Genomic DNA, 27,285 nt, shown 5'->3' with positions numbered 1-27,285 from the left:
TTTGTGTGGTGTTAGGGATCAAAGTCTCAGCTTCCTGGATGCCAGGCAAGCACGTTACCAACTAAGATCGACAGCTCAGTTTGTACACAATCCCTCGTGTACAATCCTTCAGATGATAAACTTCTTCCTACGAAGCACCTGACCAGCTTCAGTACTGAGTCAGAGGAGAAAGGGTTTGGGTTATAGATGCCAAGGCTGGATCAAATGCTCCATCAGAGACGACAGAGGGCAGGTGAGGGAAAACACTCAAAAGTTTAGCCTTTTGATCAACATAGTGGCCTGTTTCTTTATTGTTGCTTAGTCACTACTCTTAGAAACTTTGACTTCCTATGAACCTAGTGTCTGAAGTGACTATTTGTTGTTCCTGGGGACTTGGGGCATCAGAAGTTTAATGTAGATCTTCAAATATGAAGTTATGCTCTATCAATCAGATACAGTCCTTCCCCAGACAAGAGTTGTGGAGTTTTGTTTTATTTTGGGGTTTTTTTTGTTTTGTTTTGTTTTGTTTTGTTTTTTTGGTTTTTTAACATTTTGTTTTGTTTTGTTTCAGAAAGGGTCTCTCTGTGTAGACCTGGCTGTCTAGCTCTATAGATCAGGCTGGCCTTGAACTTAGATACCCACAAGCCTCTGCTGGTATTAAAGGTGTACATAACCATCTCATTGCTTAAACGTTTTGTATTCCTTTTCTTAATTAGTTTTCATCATGTGTCTATATGTGGTATATACTCATGAGTGAGGCCAGAGGTTTCAGATCTCCCTAAAGCTGGAGCCACAGGTGAACCCCCCAGCATGGGTGCTGGGACCCGAATGTGGGTCACGTACTTGCTTCTAACCACTGAGCCATCTCTCCAGCCTGTATTTTTGTACAGTATGGTCAATAAGCCTTCAGCAGTAAAACATTTTCTAAGGGACATACTTCAAGAAGCTCTGGTTACAAGTTAGAATGAAGCTGGGCTTGTGGCACATGCCTTTAATCCCAGCACTCAGAGGCAGGCAGAGGCAGGCAGACCTCTGTGAGTTCGAGGCCAGCCTCAGCTACAGAAGCAAGTCCAGGACAGCCAAGGCCATACAGAGAAAACTCTGTCTTGAAAAACAAAAAAGGGGGCAAAAGGAGAACTTAAAATGAAAGCCTGCAAGAACCTCATCTTCTAAGTTCTAACTCCTGGCTACTCCAATTAGATTCTGCTGTGGCTTAAGCATAAACCTCAAAGGCTCACGTTAGTGGGCTGACCCTCAGTGTGGCCGTGCCAAACTGTGGTGGACCTGAATGAGTGGGGCCTAGAATGAATCCCTGGGTCATCAGGGTGCCTCGCTGGGAAGAGATGAAGGCAATGCTTCTCCTGCAGTCCTGTGTGTGACAGTACCCGTAGGTATGAATGACCCCTGAGTCATTGTCTGCTTCTGTCTCACAAAGGGAGAGGCTTCCTGCTCCATGCACCCCATGTACTCCATCATCCAGCAGGGAGAGGCTTCCTACTCCACATATCTCCATGGGCTCCATCATCCAGCAGGGAGAGGCTTCCTACTCCACATATCCCCCATGGGCTCCATCATCCAGCAGGGAGAGGCTTCCTACTCCACATATCCCCATGGGCTCCATCATCCAGCAGGGAGAGGCTTCCTGCTCCACATATCCCCATGGGCTCCATCATCCAGCAGGGAGAGGCTTCCTACTCCACATATCCCCATGGGCTCCATCATCCAGCAGGAAGAGGCTTCCTACTCCACATATCCCCATGGGCTCCATCATCCAGCAGGGAGAGGCTTCCTGCTCCACATACCCCATGGGCTCCACCATCCAGCAGGGGATCCTCTCAGAGCTGAGTGCTGCACCCTGCTCTTGCACCTCAACAGAGAAGCCCACAACGTGTCTTGTTATAGTGATTAAAAAAAAAAAACTGACAGCCCCCAACCCACTCTCCTGAAAAAAATCATGCATCTCAAAATTACAATGTAAATGATCAAAGTAAAACAAAGAATTTACAGATACCATCAAAACATATACACAAACAAAGCTGAAAGACAAGTCAAAAGCTAAGATTAAAAAAAATAATTACCATGCCAGGCAGTGGAGGCAGAGGCAGGCAGATCTCTGAGTTCAAGGCCACCCTGGTCTACAGAGAGAGTTCCAAGACAGCTAGGACTACAGAGAAACCTTGTTTTGGAAACATCAAAATAATAATAGTAATAATCATAATCATAATAACAATAATAATGATAATAATAATGATGACAATAACAACAACCAATGCTTATGTTAACAAAGTTTCCAACGTAAAGATTAGAAAGCTCAAATAGCAATTATATATGTATAAAACATAGAAATTCTAATTGTGTAATACTGAATAATTAAGATGCTCATATAATCTACAGCAGCTGGAAAATGTAACAAAGACAACAACCACGCCCCCCAAAAAATACACAAAACCAAGTAAACAAGTAGTGAGCACATAGAACCACGGGAGACTGCGCCATGCCCATTATTATCATACATAAATAAGATGACTAGCTTGTAGGACTCTGTAACAAGGCTGTCATCGAACTCACAGAGATCCACCTGCCTCTGCCTCCCCAAGTGCTGGGAGCCATGATGCATGGCTAAGCCCTGACATCGTTAAAGCCATGAGTACCCTCTCCAAATGTAGTCTTTGGAGATAAAAATAACACGTGGAAGAACACACAGGAGCTAACATGTCCTGCCCAATCCCCCTGATAATACTCTATCAAAACTCAGGCAGCTGTTATTTTACGTTATGGACAAAATTCTGAATAACCTGAGGCCTACGAAGACATTGCTCTCTGCATATGCCAACTTCAAGTTGGACGGCTCTAGACCATTCAGTCTGAGGACATAAACAATCATCATGACAAGGAAGACTTACCCACGGAAGCTGAGTTTTTAAGACTTGACTCCTTCGGGGCTCCTTTTTCAATTCGTAATGTGGCCCACTGTTCAAAACAAGAAGCATTCGTTGAAACTCTTCCACAGACATATGTTAACACTGAAACACACTTACACAGAAGTGAATTCAAACACTAAGGCCAGGCACTGTCTGAATTAAGGAGATACCCCCAGAGGAATGAAGGCAGGAAGTGTGTCAGGATGTATGCTTGCTCCCGATTGGACAAAGACAGGAAGTTCGTAGACTTGTGGGTTTTGCCTTTATATGCACCACACTAACATAATTATCAGCCATTCTTTGGGGATCCTGGGTATGGAACTGGCCAGTATTTAATAAAGCATGCTTCAAATTCAGCTCAAACTTTGTAGTAGTGGTCTTATTCTCACCCAGTGGGATTACCAGTAGTTGTTTGTTTTTTGTTTGGTTGGTTTTGTTTTTGTCTGTTTTTGTTTTTCGAGACATACAACATTAGAGTCTCCCTACTCCATACTCTCTTTTTTTTTTTTTTTTTTTTTGGTTTTTTGAGACAGGGTTTCTCTGTGTTAGTCTTGGATGTCCTGGACTCACTTTGTAGACCAGGCTGTCCTTTCAAACTCACAGCGATCCACCTGCCTCTGCCTCCCGAGTTCTGGGATTAAAGGCATGCGCCACCATGCCGGGGCCCCACTAGTCCTTTGTGTGTTCCTACAGTTGTCACTGATGATGCCCTAGTAAACACTTAAGCTACTTCTCAAGAGAACTGTGAAGCAAGCACTGCAAGGGAACAGCAGATGGCGACTTCAACAGCATCTGGTTGGAAAAGGCCAACCAGACCCAAACCAACCCCAAACCCAACCAACCAAAACCAAGCCAACCAAAGGGGAAGAAAGGAACAGTATCTGCAGAGTCTTTAAATGCCATCTCAAAAAAAAAAAAAAAAAATCGACTTGAGCTAGGCGTGGTGGCACAGGCCTTTAATACCAGGATGAGGGAGGCAGAGGCCTGTAAGTTCAAAGCCAGCCTAGTCTACAGAGTGAGTTCCAGGACAGCCAGGGCTACACAGAGAAACCCTGTCTAGGAAAAAACAAAAAACAAAATCAAAACAAACAAACAAAAAAGATACATGTGGAATTCTTTTCAACATAGCATTTAAAGACTCTACAAATACCACACCCTGCCCCTCTTAGTTGGTCAGGTTTTGAGTTTTAAATTTAGTAGTTAAGTGCTAGAGATGTAGCTCAGTGATAGAGTGCATGCCCAGCACACTCAAGGCCCTGAGTCCTCAGCAGCACATAGATGATAGACAGATTATAAATAGATATCAGATAGATACATACATGTATACATAGATGATAGAGATGAGAGGTATAGATACATCTAGACAGATAGATAGATACATAATACATTTATAATACATACATACATATATAGATACATAGATAACTTTATCTTAAAAAGCAATTAAAATAATATCTAAGGCTACAATTCAGATACTAATGCCTTTTTTTTTTTTAACACAGGGTTTTTTAACCCTGGCTGTCCTGGAACTCACTATGTAGACTATAGTTCGAGCCGGCCTTAAACCCAGAAGATTAGCAGTGCCATCACTGCCCAGCCTAGACACTAATGTTTAAATTGACTAATCTGAATGGAAAAGGAAAGACCTAACCAAGAGGCAAAATGCACTGAGATAATTATAACTAGATATAATCACCCTGTAGTGGAATTTTAATTCAGAACATGGCTGCTCTGGTAAGGGATCACATCCAAAGACAGTGTGATCCTGTGAGAATACAGACAGGCCTGTAATCCCAGGAGACGGAGGCAAGCAGATGTCTGAGTTCAAGGACAGCTTGGTATAGATCAAGTTTCAGGTAAAAAAAAAAAAAAAAACTTAGGTCCAGGTGTAGTAGTACACGCCTTTAACCTCAGCACTCAGGAGACAAAAGCACGCAGATCTCTGAGTTCTAGTCAGTGCTGTTCAGGCAGTTAGGTGGTGTCAGTGGGTTGAGAGGCAGCGCAGTGGGGCTGAGTTTGTGGCAGTTCAGTTTTTGGAATTCAGAGGCAGTTTTCCAGGGAGAGTCTTACAGAGAGGCTGAAGAGAGAACAAGCTAGACACAGGTGAAGCAAAAAGAGCCAGAGAATGAAAAGGAGCCAGAAGTTTAGAAGAGATTGCTGGAGTTAGCTTAGAGGCCGAGCAGAGCAATTCAGTGGGAAACTGAGAGAAGCCAGATTGAATCAATCAGCTGGGAGAGGAGTTTGAGCCAAACAGCTGAGTTGAACCAGCCAGCCAGAGTTCAGAAAGAACAAGAAAATGTGACCTTATTCAGCAGTTAAGCCTCAGAGGCTTGAAGCATTCTACGACTAGATTAGACTGTATGGAGGCTAGAAGCTTCCAGGACTAGATCTAGGTTAGCAGATACGGCAGGGACCCTCTGAGACAATTAAATCAGGCAAATTTTTAAAAAAATACTTCTGCTTACCCACGAAGGGACAAAAAGATAGATTTATTAATATACAAAAAGAGACTAGAAAGGTTCAGATGTGTGTGTTAAACAGAGAAATTAAACACTTAATTTTTTTCAAATAATACCAAAACAACTGATTAAGAATAAATATGCATGAAAGGTCAAGGAGTATGACTCCATCAGGGTTGTGCACAGTGCACAGAGCCAGGCAGGGGTCTGTCACTGTGGTTTGTTTGTTTGCTTGTTTTGTTTTGTTTGTTTGTTTGTTTGTTTGTTTAGACAGGGTTTCTATGTGTAGCCTTGGCTGGCCTGGACCTCAGACTCAGAGTGATCTCCTTGCCCTTGACTTCTGAGTGCTGGGATTAAAGGCATGAGCCACCACACCCAGCTCTGTAAAACTCACTCTTAATCTGGCTGCATCGGTTCTATTCTTACTCAAGGAGGAGGCACTGGACTCTGGACTCCCGTCTTTTCTCAACTGTGTTGTTTTTAATTTATCAGTTCAGCCGAATAATTGTTTATTATCATGCCTATACTTATTATTATTATTACATCAGTATTACCCGCTAGCAATCAATCAAGACACAGACACCTGTTATATTTTAAAATAGCCTTAGTTAACCTGGGGCAGGGCAGATCTCAATCCTGTAAACTACTTCCCATAGTGGGATATGGGATCCCTGCCCCAATCCCATGCCATCTGTTTCTAATAACTTCTATCACGCTACGTCCCATCCATAATCCCATATACTTGCTAACGTTCTTCATCTGGGCCAAATCCCTGTCCACACCGGCCACATGCTTCTCTTCCATCTAACCCATGGCGGCCTTCTTCCCCTCTCTTCTCCGGTCTCTCTTCTTCCCAAGGTTCTCCCTGTCTCTCTAAGCCCTGGACCTTACCTACACTATCTCATTTGCCCTGCCCAGGTGTAATGGCTTTTTATTAATTAGCATCAAAATCAGGCCAGCCCCCAACACAACTGAGCTAAAGGTTAGTTTTCATTGTTTTCTCCTAAAGCTTTGGCATCGATTATCATTTTGTAAGGAAACCAAAGATGATATAAAATAAGTTTGTATGAATGATAAATTATTATTATTATTAGAACTCTCCTTTCTATTGTAGTCATCTAATTTTATATTTCATATAAAGATCCCTTTACTAGGACAATTATTCCACACTAATGATGGAAGACATCTACATTTTTAGGAATTAAGAGTTTAGCTATGAGTCCTCCAGAATTCACATGCTGAGTAAGAAGAGATAAGCTCTTTTAAAAATGTGATTAGTCTAAAGTGAAACCCTTAAATTGAGCCCTAATCTTATCTGATGAGTGGTCTTCTAAGAAAAAATTTGGACATGCAAAGAAATACCAAGAACGGAACTGGGGAGATGATTCAGTTGGTTAAAATATTTGCTGTGCAAGTCTGAAGATTTTGGTTCAAATCCCAAGAACCCACATAAAAGCCAGATGTGTTGGCAAGCATCTGCAATTCCAGCTCTCCAACATGATTATTGGAAGGCAGAAACGGAAGAATCCACAGAAGGTCACTGGCTGGCTAACTTCAGGCATACACTGTAAGAACCGCTGTGTCAAAGACATAAGAAAGGACTGGCACCCAAGGTTGACACCTCTGCATGCATGTCACAAAGGCACCCACATTCACACACAAGGATGCACACACTTGTATGCACACAAGAAAGAAAAATATGTCAGGGGTATGTGTGAAGACTAAAGACACAGTGAGAAATGAAGCCAGTCTTATGGACTCTCTGATGTAAGACTCTTCCTAGTCTCCAGAACCCTGAGAAACTAAACCCCTGCTGCTTGGTCTGCTCAGCCTGTGATATTTTGTCATATACAGTGGCATTCTTCAAATAAAATATCACATCCTTCAAAGAGCAAGACAGATCATATCACAAAGAGCATTTGAGAGTACATAAGGTTTCCCCAGGTGAGAGTGCCAAGGGTCTGCCTTACAAACACTGCTCAAGGCATACAGATTATAAGGATGGAGAAGTAGACCTTCAGTGCCAACAGGAACCTGTGGTAGACAACAGCTGCCTGGGAACCTGTGGTAGACAACAGCTGCCTGGGAACCTGTAGTAGACGACAGCTGCCTGGGAACCTGCATATAGTAGGCAGCCAGTTTTTACTGTTGCTTATTCACCACTGAAAGCAAAGAAGCATTGCAGGCACCCTGGTGTCAGGAGCAATTTGTATTCCTGTTTCCCAGCTGAGACTTTAAGCTCTCAGGGCATCTGTTTCATCCTCTCTCCTAGGAGGGTCAGTACCAAAAGGTGACAGTAAAGATTACAGCGCCAGGCAAGGCCTGTGACACAGATCTTTAAGGCCAGCTACTTGGGAGACTGAAGCAGAAGGAATCATCAGTTCCAGGCCTATCTAAAGTAACTAATCACTAACTCCGGCGATTGAAAGGCCAGCCTGGGCAACTTAGTGAGACCTCCCATCTCAAGATACAAAGTAAGATGAGGAATGGGGAGACAGCTCCATGTGAGAGAGCACTCGCTTAGCTTGTGCAAGTCCTTAGCTTCAGGCCTCAGTGTGGGGGTGTGGGGCATGAGGGGGAGCATTCAAGGAGAGAGACTACCCCAGTGCCCTCCAGAGGGTAGAATACAAAGCAATTCTGATAGATTGCTCCTTCCTCCACACACACATCGCACTTGGTTTAGGTACCAAAAACAAGCAGTCTCCCTCACCATCAGTGCATCTCCCGACAGGTAGCTATTTATCTTTTACCAGCCTGTGCACCCGAGTGGGGCAGCCCCAAAACAGAGGAAGTAGAGTTCTTCTGGAGACTCCAAGTCTCTTCAGTATAGTCTCAGAATGCTTCTGCCTCAAGACCACTCAGACAGGAGGACCCAGAAGCACAGGAGCAGCTTTAACAACCACTACTGCTGTACACCCACACCTGTCTAAGTCTCAAGGAAAGCTAAAAGGTATAGATCTTTCAAGCTGCTCACCACTTAATTTCTAAAGCCTGAAAGGGGGAAAATCACTAAAATTACTTTCAAGCCACATTTTAAAAAAACAAAAACAAAAACAACTCTCGAGTTTTCCAGGCTGTATAGATGAAGATAGCCTTAATTTTTTTTCTCCTTTTGAAAATTTCATACACGAATACCACATTCACATTATGTTCACCCCATCATCTCCCACCTTCCATGTCCCCCACCACTCCCTCTCAAATTCATCATCTTTTCTTTTATAGTTATTAGTGACTTACATATATATGTATGTATGTGTGTGTATGTATGTATGTGTGTGTGTGTATGTATGTATGTATGTATGTATGTATGTATTCCTGCCTCTGCCTCCCAAGTGCTGAGATTATAGGCACGTGCCAGGTTACCCCATCTATGTGGTGCCAGGTATCAAACTCAGGGCTTTATACATGCCAGGAGACCACTCCATCAACTGAGCTGCACCTGCAACCCTCGAGCCTGACTTTTAAAACAAACCAAAAGCTTGCAGAGCTGTAAGGGTCTCATCCTAGGCAATTATAATGTCTAAGTTTTATGCTGTAAAGACTTAAGGATTAAGGGCTGGAGAGATGGCCCAGAAGTTAAGAGCACTGGCTGCTCTTCCAGAGGACCCAGGTTCAATTCCCAGTACCCAGTACAACTGTTTGTAACTTCAGTTCCAGGAGATATAATGCCCTAACAAGACATGTGTGTAGGCAAAACAGACACACACACACACACACACACACACACACACACAAAAGATTCAAGGATTACCTAAATATGGGGAGATAAGGAAAATGAATAAAATTTAAAAATTCAAATTGTAAGATTTACAAAAATAACAGCTGACTATTGCTACCTGTAGCCAAATGAGTGCTTCTTACCAGAGTTTAAATCATATTGGCAGACTTAAGATTCTGGCTCCAGATTCACACTGAAAACTCAATTCTACCTCTGATAGCTGCTTGCTACTGAAATCCCACCCTGAATCAATAAGAATAATGACAGACCCCTGTGGAATTAAGATAAATGAAAAGCCACCTTTTCTTATTGTCATTGCTCTTATAAACAGCTTGGGCCTTCTAGCACACCGATTCTATTTCCAACATCAGAGAGAGCATCTCTTATAGAAACGTGGTAATAGCCTCCTGGGAATTATGGGCAGGCCTCTCTCAAAAGATGGAAAATCTCTGGTGGATGGAAGAGAGAGTAAAGAGACAGAGTACGCAATAGGCAAGAAGAATCATCTGAGTGCCTGTTCACCATCAATGTGAACGCGGCAAATCCTCATCTCCTGTGAACAAACAACATGCTGTCTGTCCTATAGTCTCAATTTAAACTCTATTACAACTCAGCAGCAACCACCTGAGAAGCACCTTCATCTCATCTCATCTCCTAGTTTCCCCCTCAGAACAACTCAATAGGATACACCCCAATCCATACACTCAGAAGCCAAGGCTGTGATAAAGCACCCCACCAGAGACCACAGATCCAGAAGCACCAGAGAACTTGTCCACGCCTCCATTTTATTCCTCAAAAGGGAGGGGGGGAAGATACTTCTTATTGTGCCTGCATTATTGGAAACAACTTGCACCTCACAAATCCCTTTCTTTTAGGGTCCGCCAAAGAACCTGGAGCTGAGCTGGCTAGGCACTCTATTGAGCTGGGCCCACAGCCCTCTCACTAACTTCCTGTCAATAATTGTATGTTTTCTTTCTATTCCTGGTTTCTTTCCAATCATAAACCTCAAGCCATTGGAAAAGCAACCCCTCCCTATTCTCAACCTTAATCACTAATCTAAAATTAACTTGGACGGTTGAGAGCAGGGGGCACCTTGAAATATTTAACCTACACTCCTGTTGGATACACATGAAACCTACACACACACACACACACACACACACACACACACACACATACACACACACACAGACGCTGGAAACTCTAACTCATACATAGTACCCATTTCTCCTCCACACACCTCCTCAGTCTCAAGTTTTACTTCTCGGTTTGTATCCCCAGAACAACTTCCTCCATTATTAACTAATCATTGGCATACATACTGCCTAGCAGGATCTTCTATACCCCTTAGAAATCACTAAGGGGTATATGAGACTAAAGGCTCCCTGAACTTATTCTACCCCAAATATTCAAGGCCTGTCTTCAAATAGCTTGCCATATCAGAGACATTGTGTTCATATCTAGGGACACCTTGCAACAAAGAAGGCAGCATGCAGTAGATGCTCAAAAAATACTAGTGGAAGTACACATGCAATACACACAATAAATAAATAAATAAATGTAACAATTTTTCAAATTAGAAATAAAGCTAGAGTACTCGATGCTATCTATCACTATCTTAACGCCACATTGCAAGGAGATCCTGTCCTACTTAATGAAAGAAAAGCCGGAGAGAAGGAAGGAGGGAAAGGGTCTGTCAAATGACGGATAAAGCTGTCATTATTCACATAAAATGTAACATCTGCTAGAAGGTCTCAGGGCATCTACAACTCAGCATGTGTGTGCCCTGTCGTCTTCCCCTCTTCCCCGAGTACTCCATCGTGCTCATGTGGGTTCCGGGGACCAAACTCAGGTCTTCAGGCTTGGGTGACAAATGCCATTTCACCAGTCTTCTGATTTTCCCTCCTTTGACGTAGGATCTCACTCACTCTGCAGCTCAACCTGGCCTCAAACTTATGGCAGCCTTGTCTCAGCCTTTTGAATACTGAGATTATAGGCATGACCACTACATCTGGTGACAGGGAATATGTCTACCTCTGCGCTGGTATTTATAGGGTTTAGCATAATATGTTTTCACAGATCAAAAGGGCTTGTTTCTCCTTGTTAATAACTTACTTAGAATGTGTCAGCATGGACTCATGGTGCATGAGACACACTTCGTAAGGATGTTTCCATTCTGCTGCCTCATTACTTTGACCATAATTACAACAAATCTGCTTCTCTCTCCACTAGTTTCTTCCCTTCCCCAGACAGGCTTTTCTACTTTCATGCCATATGTATCTTTATGCATGAGAACATGTAACAATTAAAATAACTTTAGGCCCTGTTTCAATAATAATAATAATAATTATTATTATTATTAAATATATTTAAAATTTTTTAGATTTATTTATTTTATGTGTATGGGTATTTTGCCTGCATGTATGTCTGTCTGTTCACCGCATATGTTCAGTGCCTGAAAAGACCAAAAGAGAGCATTGGAACCTCTTGGAACTGGAGTTACAGTCCATGTGGGTGCTGGGAATAGAGGCCAGGTCCTCTGGAGGAGCAGTCCATGGTCAGCAGCCAGCACCACTTAGCCACTGAGCCATCTCTCAAGCCCCAGTAATTACAATTTTTATTGGCCATCAAGATGGTTCACAGAATTTTTTTTTTTAAAGACAAGATCTCACTTTGTAATAGGCTGACCTCAAGCTGAAAGCCATCCCCCTGTCTCAGCTTCCCCGGTATTCTAGGATTACACAGGCAGTGATTTCAAGTGAGCTACCTAACAATATAACAAACAGCCACAGTAAGCTATTCAATAGGCATCGAAGCCCAATTCAAGCTCCAGATTTGAGTATGGCCATTTAAAAAGCCACCTATTAGCAGTAAAATATTTAAAGTAAATACACATAGACAATGGTTTGGAGGTGGGTAGGTGTATAATGTCCTTTTGTGTGCATGTGTGTGTGTCTGTGTGTGTGTGTAGTGTGAGTGTGGTAAAGGTATGTGGTATGTGTGTGAGGCATGTGTGTGGCATGTGTGTTGCTTGGGTTTAAACTCATGCACATGTGGAGAGAAATCGAAATCCTCTCTGAAGTTTCTTTCTGCTCTAAATAGAAAACTCTCAGGGCCCTGTCAAACAAACTCAAAGCCAGAAGCTGGATTGGCAGCCATCTCTTCAAATACAGTAATTTGCCAGCTGAGAACAGGTAGGCAGAAACGCCCTCCCTCCGATCTCTTTAGCTGTCCAGAAAGATTAAAGCAAGAAGACAGTAATAAGCACCTGGAAGCCAGCGTGTGTTTTCCTTTATCTAGTCCTCCAGAGCACACTGCTGCCCTGGAAGCCAGCTCAGTCATTTCAGGAGCATGGGCTGCAGAGGATCGCCTGCTGTAGATGGAGCTAGCATTCTGAAGCATGCCTAAGCAAGGGAGGAAACTAAGACTCGGAGTATAGTGTGACCGCACCGGGTAACGGCAACAAGAAAAAAAAAAAAAAACAGACTTTAAAGCCTTGAGGGCCGGCTGGCAAGGTGGCACCCACCTCTTATGTCAGTGTTTGGGAGCCTGAGGCAGCAGGATCAAAAGTCCAAGGCCACCTGGACCTACATAGTGAGATGCCATCTTGGAAAATCGAAGAGTGGGGCAGACTGGAGATAAAGAATCTAACATAGTTTCAAGGACTCAGCAAAGAAACAGCCACAGAGAGAAAGTCCAACAAGGACTTAGAAGAAAGCATTAGGAGGCAGCGGGCAGCCATGGGGGAGAGATGTGTATCTAGGAGCCACTCCTTTACCAAGAAGGAAGAAGGGACAGAGCCAAGCCCTACGGGAGGACAAAAAGTTCAGGCCGAACCATCCACATGTGGCAATAGAGAAGCTGCAGCAACGAAGACAGCCGACTCTTAAACAATCACACTGCCCCATTTGCTCATAACAGACAGAACACCTAGCCCCTTTCTGAGGGCTTGGTATAGTGATGTAGTCGCTCTCTTAAGAACAATGATGTGGAAAGCCAAGTGTGATGGCTCCTGTCCGTAACACCAGAATTGGGCGGCTGAGGTGGGTGGATCGTCAAGAACTTCAAAGCCAGTTAGGGCTCCAAGAGTGGCAGCCTGTCTCAAAGACCAAAGCGAACAAACAAACAAACAAACAAACACTATATGCAACGGCAGTCGTGGTGGCCACAACTTTAATCGCAGCTCTTGGGAGGCAGAGGCAGGAGGATCACTGTGCATTCAAGGCCAGCCTGGTCTACCAAGCAAGTCTGGGACAGCCAGGGCTCTGTTATACAGAGAAACCCTGTCTCGAAAAAGAAAAACAAACAACAACAACTATATGTAGATGGGTGTTGTTGCTCCTATTTTGTAGGTGAGTAGAATAAAGTACGGGCGTTGGATAACCTTGCTAGATCAGATACTGAGAAACAGGGATGAGATTTAGGTACCAAATCTCTAGGCAAAACCTCTACAGCCCACAGGGCCTCTCTTCCCTGATACTTGTCACACTTAATTCAAACACACCTTTGAACTCTGAATCTCACAGTACTTGCCACCCGCCTGAATAGGCCTTCTGAATTTTACTATATAACTGTAAGCTGAAGGCTTCCTTCCCGCCATTCCATCATTGCATCTAATACCTTTGTCTGTGGAGTCTGGAAACAAACCCAAGGCCAAGCTCAGGTCGGGGAAGAAACCCTTGCGATGGTATTCCCAGTGTCCCTGGTTAGATAAAAATCCCCATGACTCCACTAAAATAAAATCAGATTATTTTCTACCACCCAGTCACTTGGTTCTTATCTTCGGCATGCAGTGGAACACGATGCCTCTGTAGTTACAAAAGGACCTCTGAAACCTGGGGCTGTAAAAACTCTGAGTGAGGTGACAGCCCTCGAGGCATAGTGGGTAATAAATCCGCTGATAAAGCAAACGGTTGTCATAGAGTTAATCTAGTGAGTAAAAAGTAGTAGTTAGGACAGGACGGAGGTGAACCGGTTCCTGGAAGGCAGACTGGTGTTCGTGGCTGGGATCAGCCTGGCTCTTGCCGCATATAGAGGGGCTGCTTTCTTGCTACAAGAGACCACAAACTAAAATACTCTCTCAGGGTTCCCACCCAGCCCCACACACACATTCACACAACCCACCTTGGCTCATATAACTCTCAACCCCCTGCCACTCCTGGCTCCCTAAATCCTCAAAGCAACCCGGGCTCTGCATCTTTCCCCCCACCCAGCCCGCCCCCACCCCGCACTGACCTCCAAGGTTTTCACCAGGATCTTCATGTAGATTTCCGAGATGCCCAGAGATAATCCGAAGGCCGAAGGCAACAGGATGAGGCCGACCACCAGCGTCAGCCAGGTGGAGAGGAGATTCACGGCCAGGTCTGCGCCTTCCATGTCTCGGCACGCCCTCTGGGACAGGTCCCCTGGAGATCCCAGGCAATCAAGCTGCCGCTCGGAAAACAGCTTCCAACCCTGAGCCCAGGCTCCAGGGAGTCAGCGCCGCCCGCCTGGCTCCCTTCAGCTCTGCGGTGCGAAGGGGGTGAGGATGGCAAAAGAAAACTCTTAAAACTACTGTGATCTCCTTCCTTCCTCCTCTTGGCTCCCCGTTGTCCCCGCAGACTAACTCTCTACTAGAGGCTCAGGCCAAGCTGTGGCCACCGCAGTCAGTGCAGACCTGGGAGTCTCTGGAGAGAAGATTCAGCTGGCGGCGATCTAGGGGGACACCCTGGTGCGGTCAGAGCGCAGGAAGGCATCTAGGAACGCGCCCCACCCCGGGCCTGATTTCCTCCTAGTAGCGATTGCGACAACCCCTGGTGACTCACCGAGGCCCTCGGGCAGCGAGGATCCCTGCAGGCTCCCTGCACCTCGGCGTGGGCTGTGGGCTATGCGGGTAGCCCGAGGCTTTCGTGAGCCGAGCACCCTTTTTCTGCACTCTGCCCTTGCCCCACCCCCCTCGCCACCCAACGGGGAGCTCCCTAGCCTGACCGCGTCCCGGGGGCGCCGCTGCCTAGTGAGCCACCGCCCTCTGCCCTACTTCCCCCCCCCCCCCACTGACCCTCCCCCGCGCCCTCCGCTCCAGCAAAGGTCCTTTCGGTGGCCGACTTTTCATCTTCACTCACAGAATGGACCACTGACGTCTCCAGGACACTGTGGATGATCTTGTTTGTGAGCGTACAACACGACCTCCTGGGAAGGGCTTTCGGGAGGAGGAAACTGCAGAGAGCAAGGGTGAGCTGTCACACACCGCCGCTCCCAGATCCACCTCCCTTCTCTGCCCTAGCCGGCCCTGGGTCAGGGAAGGAGAAAGCTGGCTTGTTCTCTCCCTACGAGTCGCCTTAGCCACTCTGCCACCACCTCCCAGGCACAGAATAGACTCAAAAGACTGGAGTAGTTGTGTCGCAGGACTGGAATACCAGCATTTGGAAGGATCCAGAGGAGGTGGGTCTGGGCTACATAGCCAGATCTTTTATAAACCCTTTCTTTAAAGGGGCGGACGAGGAGGGGGGAGAACGGGACACCCCAGAGGCTGTTTATCACACGCCCCCCTCCCTGGAGGAGATTCTAGTCTAAGTTCCCCTTGCATCCGCCCACACACACACACACACACACAGAGCAGCACACACTGCAGAAAACGCTGCGCAAACCCTAACCTTCATCCAACTGGCACGTGTTTCTCAGGAGTCCACGTCCCACGCTGCTATGGTGCTAGCCCTTACTGGAATAGAGAACAGAAAAATCCTGCACTTCTAATCCGTTGACGCTCAACCAGTTCTAAGAAGAATAAGCATGAGGAGGCGGGCATGGTGGCTCCGGCGGATCGCTGTGAGTTCGAGGCCAGCCCGGTCTACAAATCGAGTCCAGGACAGCCAAGGCTACACAGAGAAATCTTGTCTCGAACCCTCCCCCACCCGAAAGAATAAGCCTGAGGAGGGATGTTGAGAGCAGAGTAGTGGGCAAACCGATCTAGACCCTCAGGGAATGGCTCTAAATTCTTAGTAGGACCAAACTGCGAGGACCAGCAAACTGAACGGCAAGTGTTAGTAGTAAATAGTGCGGAGAAAGCTGCCCTACCCGCAGTGGGGAGTGGAGGAAGAAGGAAGCTCACCTTCAAAGCCTGTATGTGTGTTTGTCTTCTGCACCTCCTGCCAGTTGCAGGCAATTACTCTCCCCACTAGGAAAGGGGAAAATAAATGGAGAAAAAAAGGGGGGGGGGGGTATTAGGAGCTTATTCTTTCAATGCAGCTTCCGGGGCCAGTGAGATGGCTCATCAGTAAAGGTGCCCAATGCTAATATCAACTGTCAATCTTTGGGCCCCCATGGGGTGAGGGGACAACTTCACGTGTTGACTGACCATATGTGCTCTGTGGCATGCCACCCACATACACAAGATAAATAAAACATAATAAAAATTGTTTCTGGGGGCTGGAGAGATGGCTCAGAGGTTAAGAGCACCAGCCCCAGGACCAGCACCGGCTGCTCTTCCAAAGGTCCTGAGTTCAATTCCCAGCAACCACATGGTGGCTCACAGCCATCTGTAATGAGATCTGGTGGCCCCTTCTGGTGTGCAGGTGTTACACACAGGCAGGACACTGTATATCTAATAAATAGTAAGTCTTTTTAAAAAAAGATTTATTTATTATTATGTATACAGTGCTCTGCCTGCATGACAGAAGAGGGCATTAGATCACATTGTAGATGGTTGTGAGCCACCATGTGGGTGCTGGGAATTGAACTGAGGACCTCTGGAAGAGCAGTCAGTGCTCTTAACCACTGAGCCATCTCTCTGCCCCAATAATAAGTCTTTTTTAAAAATGTTTTTGAGGAGCATCTACCAGGCATGCCGAGGAATGCCTGTAATCCTAGCCCTTGGGAAGTAGACACAGGAGGACTAGAAGTTTAAGGCCAGCATGGGCTATATGAGACCCTGTCTCAAAAACACAAAAAGAAAATAGACATTTCTAGAAGGTGGCCAACATATCTCCGTGGGTACAAGTGTGATCTCTATATTAACCCCACAATATGGGACTTATTAGCTCATTTAATACTGTTCAGGTAACCTTTATTTCTTCCAGCTAAGGAATGTTGAATGACTTCTCCACAGTCTGCCCTGCAGAGGGAGCGTGCAAGCAGCCCTAGTTTCTCCTTAGCCACACACTAGGACTGAGTACACTCAACTCAACGGCCAGTAGTAAGTTTTGTTGCTTACAATCACACTTGTGCACTAGCTTTGGTTTGGGGTTTTGTTTAGGAATGTCTTTGCAGACACAGCTGTAACCAGGAGTCGGCAAACTGCTACAGGGCCGCGTTCCTTCTCACCTGAAACACAGCACTGGCAATTAGCCTCCTAAAAGACACAGGCCTGGCTTGGCAGCCTTAGGGAAGGAGAACTGAGCACCTGCCTCTCCCTTTGTCTGGCTTCACCTCCTCAGAACCTCCCTCCCCTCCCACAGTCAGGACTCCCCAGCCTTAATGCATGCTACAAATCTAAAATCAGGGTGTCTGTAATGCACTGTCAGGATCCCCCAAGAGCCGTGTGTGTGTGTGTGTGTGTGTGTGTGTGTGTGTGTGTGCATGCGCGCGCGCTCACGAGTGTGCTCTCCTCAACCTTCTGCTGTTCACAGAGTTTGGTTTCTGTAACTCCAGTCTCTACCACTGTGTTCATGTGACCTTCTTCCTAGGCAAATTCTCTACCACTGAGCTACATCCTCAGTGGCCTCCCCCCTCCCTTTTTTTCTTTTCTTTTCTTTTCTTTTCTGCCACTTTTTTCTTCCCCTTTAATAAAGGCATTTGATCCTGGATTTAGGGCCTCCTCTAATCTAGAAAGATGTTATATAAAAATCCACCATTGCAACCAGGCATGGTGGCACACACTTTTAATCCCAGCACTCGGGAGGCAGAGGCAGGCAGATCGCAAAGCGAGTCCAGGATAGCCAGGACTACAGGAAAATCTCTGTCTCGAAAAACCAAAAAATCCAACCATTGCTTAAACCTGTATGGTGGCACTCACCTTTAACCCAGCATTCAAGAAGCCAAGGCAGATGCAGGTGGATCCCTTTGAGTTCAAGGCCAGCTTGATCTACATAGTGAGTTCTAGGCCAGCCTGATCTACATAGTGAGTTCTAGGCCAGCCAGGGCTACATAATAAGACCTTCACTCAAAACAAACAAACAGATAATAATAATTACAGTTAATCAGACTGACTGAGGCAGAGTAGGATACAGGAATTATGGGGACACAAGAAAGGAGAAGGACCTGTCATCCCCAAGTCTGATGCGAGTCTCCAGAACTCCAGCACAGTTAACATTCCTTTTGTCTTTCTTTCTTCTTTATTTATTTATTTACCTATTTATTTTTGGTTTTTCAGACAGGGTATCTCTGTGTAGCCTTGGCTATCCTAGACTTGGTCTGTAGACCAGGCTGGCCTCGAATTCACAGAAATCTGTCTGCTTCTGCCTCCTGAGTCCTGGGATTAATGATGTAAACCAATAAACACAGCCCACAATTAACACTTTCTTTTTTCTTTTTCTTGTTTTTTAAGACAGGGTCTCTGTTTTCTGATTGAAACTATTTATACTAATACACACACACACACACACACACACATACTGTCTCGGAAAAAAAAAAGAAAAAGAAAAACTCAGTTAATAGTAAAATGCTTAGTATGAAAGCTGTCCAGAAGCCGGGTATGCACACCTTTAATCCCAGCACTGGGAGGCAGAGGGAGGCAGATCTCTGAGTTAAAGGCTAGCCTGGTCCACAGGGAGAGTTCTAGGGCAGCCAGAGCTACACAGAGAAACCCTGTCTCGAAAAAGAAAAAATTAAGAAGGAGGAGGAGGAGAAGGAGGAGGAAGAGGAAGAGGAGGAAAGAAAAAGAAAGCTATCCAGAAGCCTGTTGTCTATCATACATATCAGATATATAGATATATACTTATTAATGCACCCTTTATCAGATATATAGATATGTATATGTATAAACGAATGTACCCTTATATAGACATATGTGTATGTATTAATGAACTCTTATATAGATGTATGTATGTATTAATGCATCCTTTACCAGATCTATAGATGTATGGTATATATATGTACCTTTTTTTGAGTCTGAGTCTCATGTGCCCCATGGCTTCAAACTCACTACATAACTAACACTGACCTTACATTTCTACTCCTGAGTGCTGGGATGACAAGCATACACCATCGTGTGTGGTTCGTGGTGCTAAGCAGGCAACCCAGGGCTTCATGCACACTAGGCAAGCAGGCTGCAGCGAAGCTACACTCCCGAGACCCCCGGGGAATATGCTTTAGCAGCACCCTTTTTCACTCTCAAGATGTTTGTGATTTGGTAATAAATTAATATTCCCTTTATGTTTTCATGATTTCTGACATCCTTTGCAATCCTAAAATGTTAGATTATCTGACAAAACTGGCTGTGAAGCTTGATCCATTTGTCACTGGTCTGCCCTTAACCAGTGGGTGGGAATTTGAGGACCTCAACACCTGAGGCTGCATGAAATGGTATAGGAGATTGAAGAAAGGCGTCTCTTTGGCATTTGAATCAGGATCAGACACTGTGTTATACAGGAATCTGTCCCATTGCTTCTATGAAATCTTTTGTTCTGGGATAGACCCTGAGGCTGCAGGGGGCTTGGAAGGCAGTTATGTATTCAGTTCTGCAGATAACAGAATTCCAGAGAGGCTCTCTCTACAAGGGCCATGTTCAGTGGAAGGACAACAAAAGCCCCATGTTTAGAGGTCTCACTCCTTAAACCCTAGTAACAGACCGTTTGAGTTCCAGTCTCAACTGTCATCAATTTAGTCTTCTGTTGACAGAAGGAGTCATGTTCCATCTGGGGAGATGTGATCACTAGAAAAAAAGAAAGAAAGAAAGAAAGAAAGAAAGAAAGAAAGAAAGAAAGAAAGACAAGAGAGAAGCAAAGACTGATTTCCAATCCACTCCCACAAATGAACAAAAACACGGCTAGCCAAGAAGACTAGGCAAGCCTGCAGCCCCAGCCCTTGGGAGACAGAGGCAAGAGGACTGCCTCATGTTTGCAGTCAGGTGAGGATACATGCTGAGTCCCCTGCCTGGGGGAGGGAGGTGTGGGGGGAGGGGGGAGCAGAGGGAAGGAGGTAGGGAAGAAGAAAGGGGGGAAAGGAAAAAGGGGGAGAAGGAAGGCAGGCTGGCCTGGGAGTGTAGCTCACCAGCTGAGCACATGTGCAAGGCCTTGAGCTCAAATAAAATTGCACCCCAGCACTCCATCCACGTGTTTGCTTGCTTGCTTGCTTGTTTCTTGCAGAATTAGCACTCAAACCCAGAGCCTTGCACATGCTACACTAATCCTCTATCATGAATTACAATCCTAAGATTAGAGAAGAAAGTCTCTCCTCTCTCTTTCTGTCTCTCTACCTTCCTCCATCCCTCCCTCCCTCCCTCTCTCCCTTTCTCTTTCCCTCTACCTCCTCTCTCAAGTGCCTTTTTTTTTGTTTGTTTCGTTTGGTTTGCTTTTCAGATAGAGTCTCTCTATAGCTCTGGCTGTCCTAGAACTCTATGTAGATCAGGCCATCCTCGAACCCATCAATTTGCCTCTGCCTCCAGACTGCTGGGATCAAAGGCATGCACTACCACTCCCAGTTCCTGTAGCCCCTGCTGATCTTACTAAGTACGCAAGGCTGGATTTGAACTCCTAATCCTAGTCCCAAAACAGGACTCTTTAGGCCTGGGCCAAAACATCCACTTCAGTTCCACAATGGATCCTAATTTGGGATTCCTTTACTTACTTCTCCACATGCCACAGTCTGCATTAACTGGAACACATTCCAACTGGGCCTTTCTCCTGTGCACCCCTCTGCACCCCTCACTTCCCCCCACCCCTGTTCTGTAGGTCCTCTTACCACATTGTGATGCTGTCCTTTGTAGTGATATACATGTCTCTCCCATTCTCTCCCTCAACTCTCTCACAACACAGGCCAAGTATCCAATACTGCATCCTACCAGTTGCTGAATATAACTATAGCAATTGAGTATTCTAGAACTGGGCGGGGAGGCAGGGGAACAACCATACAGTGTATTTAAAGACTCATCAGATCCATTGCAAATCAACCTGAGCCTAAAAGCTGTTGGTCTATATAGTGAGAATTTTGGTTTCTTAAAAAAACAAACAACCACAGAGAGAGAGAAATAACAGACCATGGTGGTGCACACCTGTTTTTTGTTTGTTTGTTTGTTTTGTTTTGTTTTAGACAGGATTTCTCTGTAGCCCTTGCTGTCCTGGACTCGCTTTGTAGACCAGGCTGGCCTTGAACTCACAGCAACCAACCTGCCTCTGCCACCCTAGTGCTGGGATTAAAGGTGTGTGCCACTACGCCCAGCCTACTTGTATAGTCCCAGCACTTGGGAGGCAGAGGCAGATGGATTGCTGTGAGTTCGAGGCCAGCCTGGTCTACAAAGCAAGTCTAGGACAGCCAGGGCTACACAGAGAAACCCTGTCTCGGAAAAAAAAAGATCACAAATATTATAAGAATATGTTTTCATTTTAATCCCAAGAGTGGAGATATGGGACTGCTTTGCAGCAGCTGACTATGATTTGCCTTGTGCTGTGGAAGAGGTGTGATTTTTGCCAGCTGCAGATAGTTTCTGTGATAGTGTGATGTTTGGAATTCTGGGAACTTTTCAGAGGGTTTATAAATGCCAGGAGCCCCCATAGGTGGGGTGTGGGTTGCTGTTGGTCGCAGTTTGTTAACTGTGCAAAGAAAAACCAAGAAGAAATTAGATATCCCGTGAGAACCAAACTTGCCCCAAGGAGCTCACCACCCCTTAATCAGCAGGAAGTAGTTTAATGATACTGATGCTCCCTTTCCAACCCCTGACGCTTTTCTTTCTGTTCTTTCTTTTCTCTCGTATCTACCCTATTTTTTGGACCATAAGACGCACTCCCACCCCCCACGGGGGAAGTGACCTCTTTGTTGATGCTGGATGTACAGCAAAAGTGGGGGCGGAAATTAGGGTGTGCCCTATGGTTACGACTGTTGTCCTTTGAGCATCAACAAAGAGATCACTTACCCTAAAAGTGTGGTTGGGGGGGGGGGGGCGGCAGGGAAGGTGTGTCTGATGCTCCAAAAAAGAAAGGAGGTGGAGAAGCATGGAAGGAAGAGCCCATAAAGTAGCTAAGGCCAGTTACAGATCTCCATAAGCTCCCAACTTCACTGCTGGACAAAGTGACAGTCTCCAAGCGCTGTTGCTGTTGTTGGTCCAGAAACAGGATCAGCACTCCCTGAGAGTCTGACCATTGCCTTTCATTCAGTGTGTGGCCACTTCAGTAAGCGACCACAGGTTCCTTTGGGGAAGACTGGGAAACACATTAGCAGCCAGAAATCTTGTTGGGGCCCCAGCAGGCCTGGGTTTGAAGAAGTTCTAGGCCTGCCCGCTGGCTAAGGTTCAAGAATTAAGTGAAAGATCACGACTGTTTTGTGATTCAAGTTGGACTTCGGTGTTCTGCTTGCCCAAATCACAGGGAAACACAGTAAAGTTCATCTGTTCTATTTGAAGCCACAGTTTAGTGCTGTAGCTACCACCATCATGCCCAGGAGTGTATGATGGATTAATAGACTCCCCTAGCCTTTGCCTCCCTAGAATTTCATTATCTCATTGCATGTAAGGATCTTACTTCAGTGGCAGCAGTCTGACCTACAGAGAAGAGGATGCATAGGGGTACTAAGAGATACTGGGAAGGCCAGAAGAACCCTGTACATTGTTAAATTCATGGCCAAGTATACACAGCAAGTGCCAAACCAGCCCAGGCCAGCCAAGGCCAAATGAGATACATAGAAAGAGCAAATACCAAAGCCGGACAGTCCCTCAGGAGGCAGAGGCAGGCAGATCTCTGAGTTACAGGCCAGCCTGGTCTATAGAGTGAGTTTCAGGACAGCCAGAGCTACACAGAGAAACCCTGTCTTGAAACAAAAACAAAAGAACAAACACCAATAGCCTCTGTTCCTCTACACTCACCTCCACTGCCAAAATGTGTCCTTCCAGGTTAGGCCAGGGAAGTGCAGCAAGAGCAGCTACACACACATTTAACGATTTGTTGTCAAGAAGGGGGTGTAGTCTTGTCAGCCAAGACTACACAGAGAAACCCTGTCTGGAAACAACAACAACAACAAAACGATTGCAATATTAAAGTAACCAATAAACCCACCTCCCTTAACAAAAATTAACTGCTTATAGCTCCTCGGGGAGGGGTGGGGCCGTACGAGCCCTCCACCATCTATGATGGGATGTTAATGGGCTGCATTTTTGTGCAGCAGGTAACCACAGCTGCTGTGGGTTCTCGGTGGCCACAGCCACGTCATGTCCGGAAGGAAGGCAGCATTTCATAGCTCTCCTTTCCATCTCCTGGATCTCACATGCTTTCTCTCCTTGCTTTCTTCATTTAACCTTCAACAAATGCTTATAGGTTGTTGTTAGGGATTATGCTGGCTTAGTAAATTAGAGGTTGTAGATCCTCCTCCCATGCTCATGGCCTCACTAGCACCGAGTAGTTACCTAGGTTATCAGTACCAGGCATGGTATTCCTTTTTAAAACAGGTCTTAAGTCCACAGAGAGAACAGTTGGTTACCACCAAGATACATGCGCCACTACCCATAGGGGTTATGGTGACCTGCTGGTAATTGGTGTGATTCATAGGTGGCATAGCTGGGTAGGACAGCTGGTTGCCTTTGTCTTTTGGAAGCCTGCATGGCACCTTATGGTACCATAAAATCTAGTCCTCAGGGAGGGAGCATTCAGGTCAGTTCTAGAAAGCCTAGGTTTTAGTGGAGCCACCAGGATGTTGGAGATGCCAGGACCAGGGGATGTGTGCTGGGAAAACTGAAAGCATGGAGTGGAACTGGCCCTAGAGAAAGGCTATACATGCTTCAGGCAGTAGGGGTGGAGGAGTAGGGCTGTGGGAGCCTTTCGGGATCCAGACACTTCTGTCACTAACCCAGATGCTGGACATATTGCTGCAGAATTTGGTGTTTTCCCTGCTGGGTTTCTACCTTACTTTGGTCTGATCATTTATTGCTGTGTTCCAGTCTTCATTTTTGGAGTATAAGTGTTTATCCTGTGCCAATATATGTTGGAAGCATACAACTTGTTTTTTTTTGTTTGTTTGGTTGGGTTGGTTTTTTTGTTGTTGTTGTTTTGTTTTGTTTTGTTTTTTTAATGTTTTAAGAGCTCACAGTTAAGACAGTGCCTGAGTCTCAAATTGTTAAGCTTACGCTGTTAAGTTAAGCTGTTAAGCAGTTTTGGAACTGTTAAAGACTATAGGCACTTTTGAAGTTGACCTTAATGAAAAGAACATGTTCTTTGCATTACGTCACGAACCTATGGTGACAAGAGGTGGACCATCATGGCTTACCAGTGATGTGTTTGGGTGTCAAGCTGACAAGGGGAGGAGTTACTGTGATTAATATTGACTGTCAACAGGCAGGATCTAGAATCACACAGGAGACACATCTCTGGACCTGCTCCTGAAGGACTATCTAGATTAGGTAGATTGAGGTGGAAAGCCTCACACTAACGGAGCCAAGGATGACTTTGAACTCCTGATCCTCCTGCCTCTACTTTCTGGGTGCTAAGATTCCATATACTGCCATTTGGGATTTAGGTGTTGCTGTAGATCCAACCCAGGGCACTGTGCATGCTGGGATAGCACACTACCCACTGAACTACATCCATCACCACCCCTCGTATTACTGTAATTTATAAAACTTTCTTGTACTTACACTTACCTATTTACTTATTCTTTTCTTTCCAGGCAAGGGTTCTACGCAGCCCTGGCTGTCCTTGAACTTGCGCTATAGACCATGCTGGAATTCTGAGATCCACAGCTCTGCCTCCTGAGTGCTGGGATTGAAGGCAGGCACCACGCCCAGATCTTTATTTACTTTAAACCCATCAGACCTGTCCTTTCCAGAAGCCTAACAGCATTTGGTTGGGATTTACCATAAACCTGGAGAAAACTACTGAATTACTTTTGGCCCTTGAGTAAATTAGGTGACAATAACGCCTGGATTCCACAGGAGACACCAGACATGAACTCAAATGTCCCAGGTCACCAGGTGGTGCAGACCTTTAATTAATCCCAGCACTCAGGGAGGCAGAGGCAGGCAGATCAGTGTGAGTTCAAGGTCAGCCTGGTCTACAAAGGCTACATAGAGAAACCCTGTCTTAAAACAAAACAAAACAAAAAAGTTCCCAGGTCCTCTGGGAGTTTTCTGTTTTGATTTTTATCAATGCAGTAATGTATAAATATTACACACTATGTGGATAATCTCACTGAATTGTTGTGATCAGATTAAGAAACACCCAAGGCAGTAACTAGACACACCTTTGGATGTATCTATGAGGACTCTTCCAGAGAGGATTAAGGGAAGGAGAAAGAGTCAGTGGCACCTTCCCGTGGCCCACGGTCTGGGACTGAATAGAAAGGCAAAAAGCAGAAAGTGGCCTGAGCACCTGCAGACTATCCCTCTGATTCCTGACCCATGATGTCATGGGCCAAACTGCTGCATGCTCACATGGCCAGGAAGCCCTCTGCTGCCATGCCTTCCAGACAACGAAGGACCAAATCTCCCCAAGCTAGAAAAAACTTCTCATTCCTTAAGTCGCTCACCTCAAGTCACAGCAGTGGAAAACAAACAAACAAACAAAAACAAATACAGTCATATACTGCCTCATTTGCACTTACAGCTTAGGCGATGCCAAACAAGCTCATTATCCTTAAATCCAGCCAGGCTTGAACCAGAGTGTACAAACTTCTTCCCTAAACTCCAAGAGTGCCCAGGTTTGAGCAGCTCTGGAGAGGGGCGGGGAGAGTGATGTGGTTCTGAATCTGATTGCCTAGTAAGTACCTGCCACCAAGCCTGAGGACCAAGGTTCAATTCCCTGGGTCCACATAGCAGAAAGACACACCAGCTCCTGAATGTTGTCCTCTTATTTCCACATGAGTGCTGTGACACAAACATCCCCTGTGCCTGCAACAAATAAGTATAATAATAATAATAATAATAATAATAATAATAATAATAATAATAATAATAATAATAAACATTTAACACAGAACTATAGAAAGTGTTCCTAGGGACCAGAAAAAGTTCGTCCTGTGGGAGTACATTCAGAAATATGTGTTGGCTGAGTCAGTGGGCACGGGAGGTTGCTCATGGTTAACTGATGTTTTAGTCACTGCATTTTTCTGTTAACATACTTTTACAAAAGTGTTGGGAAGGCTTTTTGTTTGTTTGTTTGTAATTCTTCTCCTACCTGGAAACTTCTGTGACCCAGGCTACCCCTGGAGTCTTAAGGGCAGAGCCACACAAATGTATAAATCTCTTGCAGAGATTCCACAAGACTGTCCAGCCCTGAGTTAGTCAGTTAAGCAGCTTCCTTCTGTGTAATTCTTAGAGAGGATGCAATGCCATGTAAAGCTGAGAGCTGAGCCCCACCTAAGTGACGGTGTCTGTTTTATAGCTGCGGTGGCCCTTACCCAGCTTCTCTATCTTCCTATAAAGGAATCTGACTTCATAGCAATGAAATATACAGGAGACAGAATTGTAAGTCAGACCACAGGGAACCATGTATAGCGCTGTATTTATATTTCTAGTAACCAGAGCATTTTCAAAGTTGTCCTTCACTGTGTCCAAAGGATGTGATGTAGAGGAGTGAGCCAGGAGAAGCCTGGAGCAGGAGGGATGCTCTGTGGCCAAAGGATGAGGGATGATGTCTGGTACCTCTCTCCTGGCCAAGAACAGGCACACCACCCAAGTCAGCATCTTAAACAAGAGTAGTGATCAATAAAGTGCAGTTTCTCTTTATTTCAGTCCCAATCTTGTCAGTCCTACTACAGGACACTTGTTGGGCACCACCTCTCTTCAGAAACACATTGATTTACTAGTTTTGGCCTTGGGGCCAGTTTGCATGTTTTGAGTCAGCCGTACGTGTATCTGATCTGATCTTTTTGTTTAAGGTTTCCAAGTACTGGGATTACAGGTGTGTGCTCGCTCCTGGCTTTATCTGGTGGATTTGTTTGTTCATTTGGTTGATTTTGTCCTGATTGAATTTATTAGTATAAATGGCTCATGATGAGGAATCCACTCATCTTCTTGAATCAGAGTAAGTAACTGAGGGAGCCAATAGAAAGTCTCTGCCCAGAGCTGCAGCTATGTCTTTAATCCCAGCACTCAGGG

At 45.3% G+C, this 27,285-nt stretch overlaps 1 protein-coding gene across 2 annotated transcripts in view; it reads right to left on the bottom strand.

Annotated features, from left to right (window-relative positions):
- Gpat3 (glycerol-3-phosphate acyltransferase 3) overlaps positions 1 to 15,771 on the bottom strand; it is a 55,598-nt gene extending 39,827 nt beyond the window's left edge. Inside the window, exons 1-4 of one of the 2 annotated variants that reach the window (XM_051170261.1) lie at positions 15,710 to 15,771; positions 15,179 to 15,272; positions 14,313 to 14,582; positions 2,883 to 2,949 (exon numbers count right to left, since the gene is read on the bottom strand). In XM_051170261.1, coding sequence (XP_051026218.1) covers positions 2,883 to 2,949; positions 14,313 to 14,453 — 208 coding nt within the window. In that variant the 5' untranslated portion in view covers positions 14,454 to 14,582; positions 15,179 to 15,272; positions 15,710 to 15,771. Of the gene's footprint in view, positions 1 to 2,882; positions 2,950 to 14,312; positions 15,020 to 15,178; positions 15,273 to 15,709 lie in introns of those variants that run through there. The other variant, XM_051170262.1, reaches the window with a different exon arrangement.
- Between the last annotated feature and the right edge of the window lie 11,514 nt (positions 15,772 to 27,285).

This window comes from Acomys russatus, chromosome 28 (genome assembly GCF_903995435.1).
Source record: "Acomys russatus chromosome 28, mAcoRus1.1, whole genome shotgun sequence".
NCBI lineage: Eukaryota > Metazoa > Chordata > Mammalia > Rodentia > Muridae > Acomys > Acomys russatus.
The sequence above is the reverse complement of the archived record's forward strand: the minus strand, read 5'-3'. Positions and strand labels throughout refer to the sequence as shown.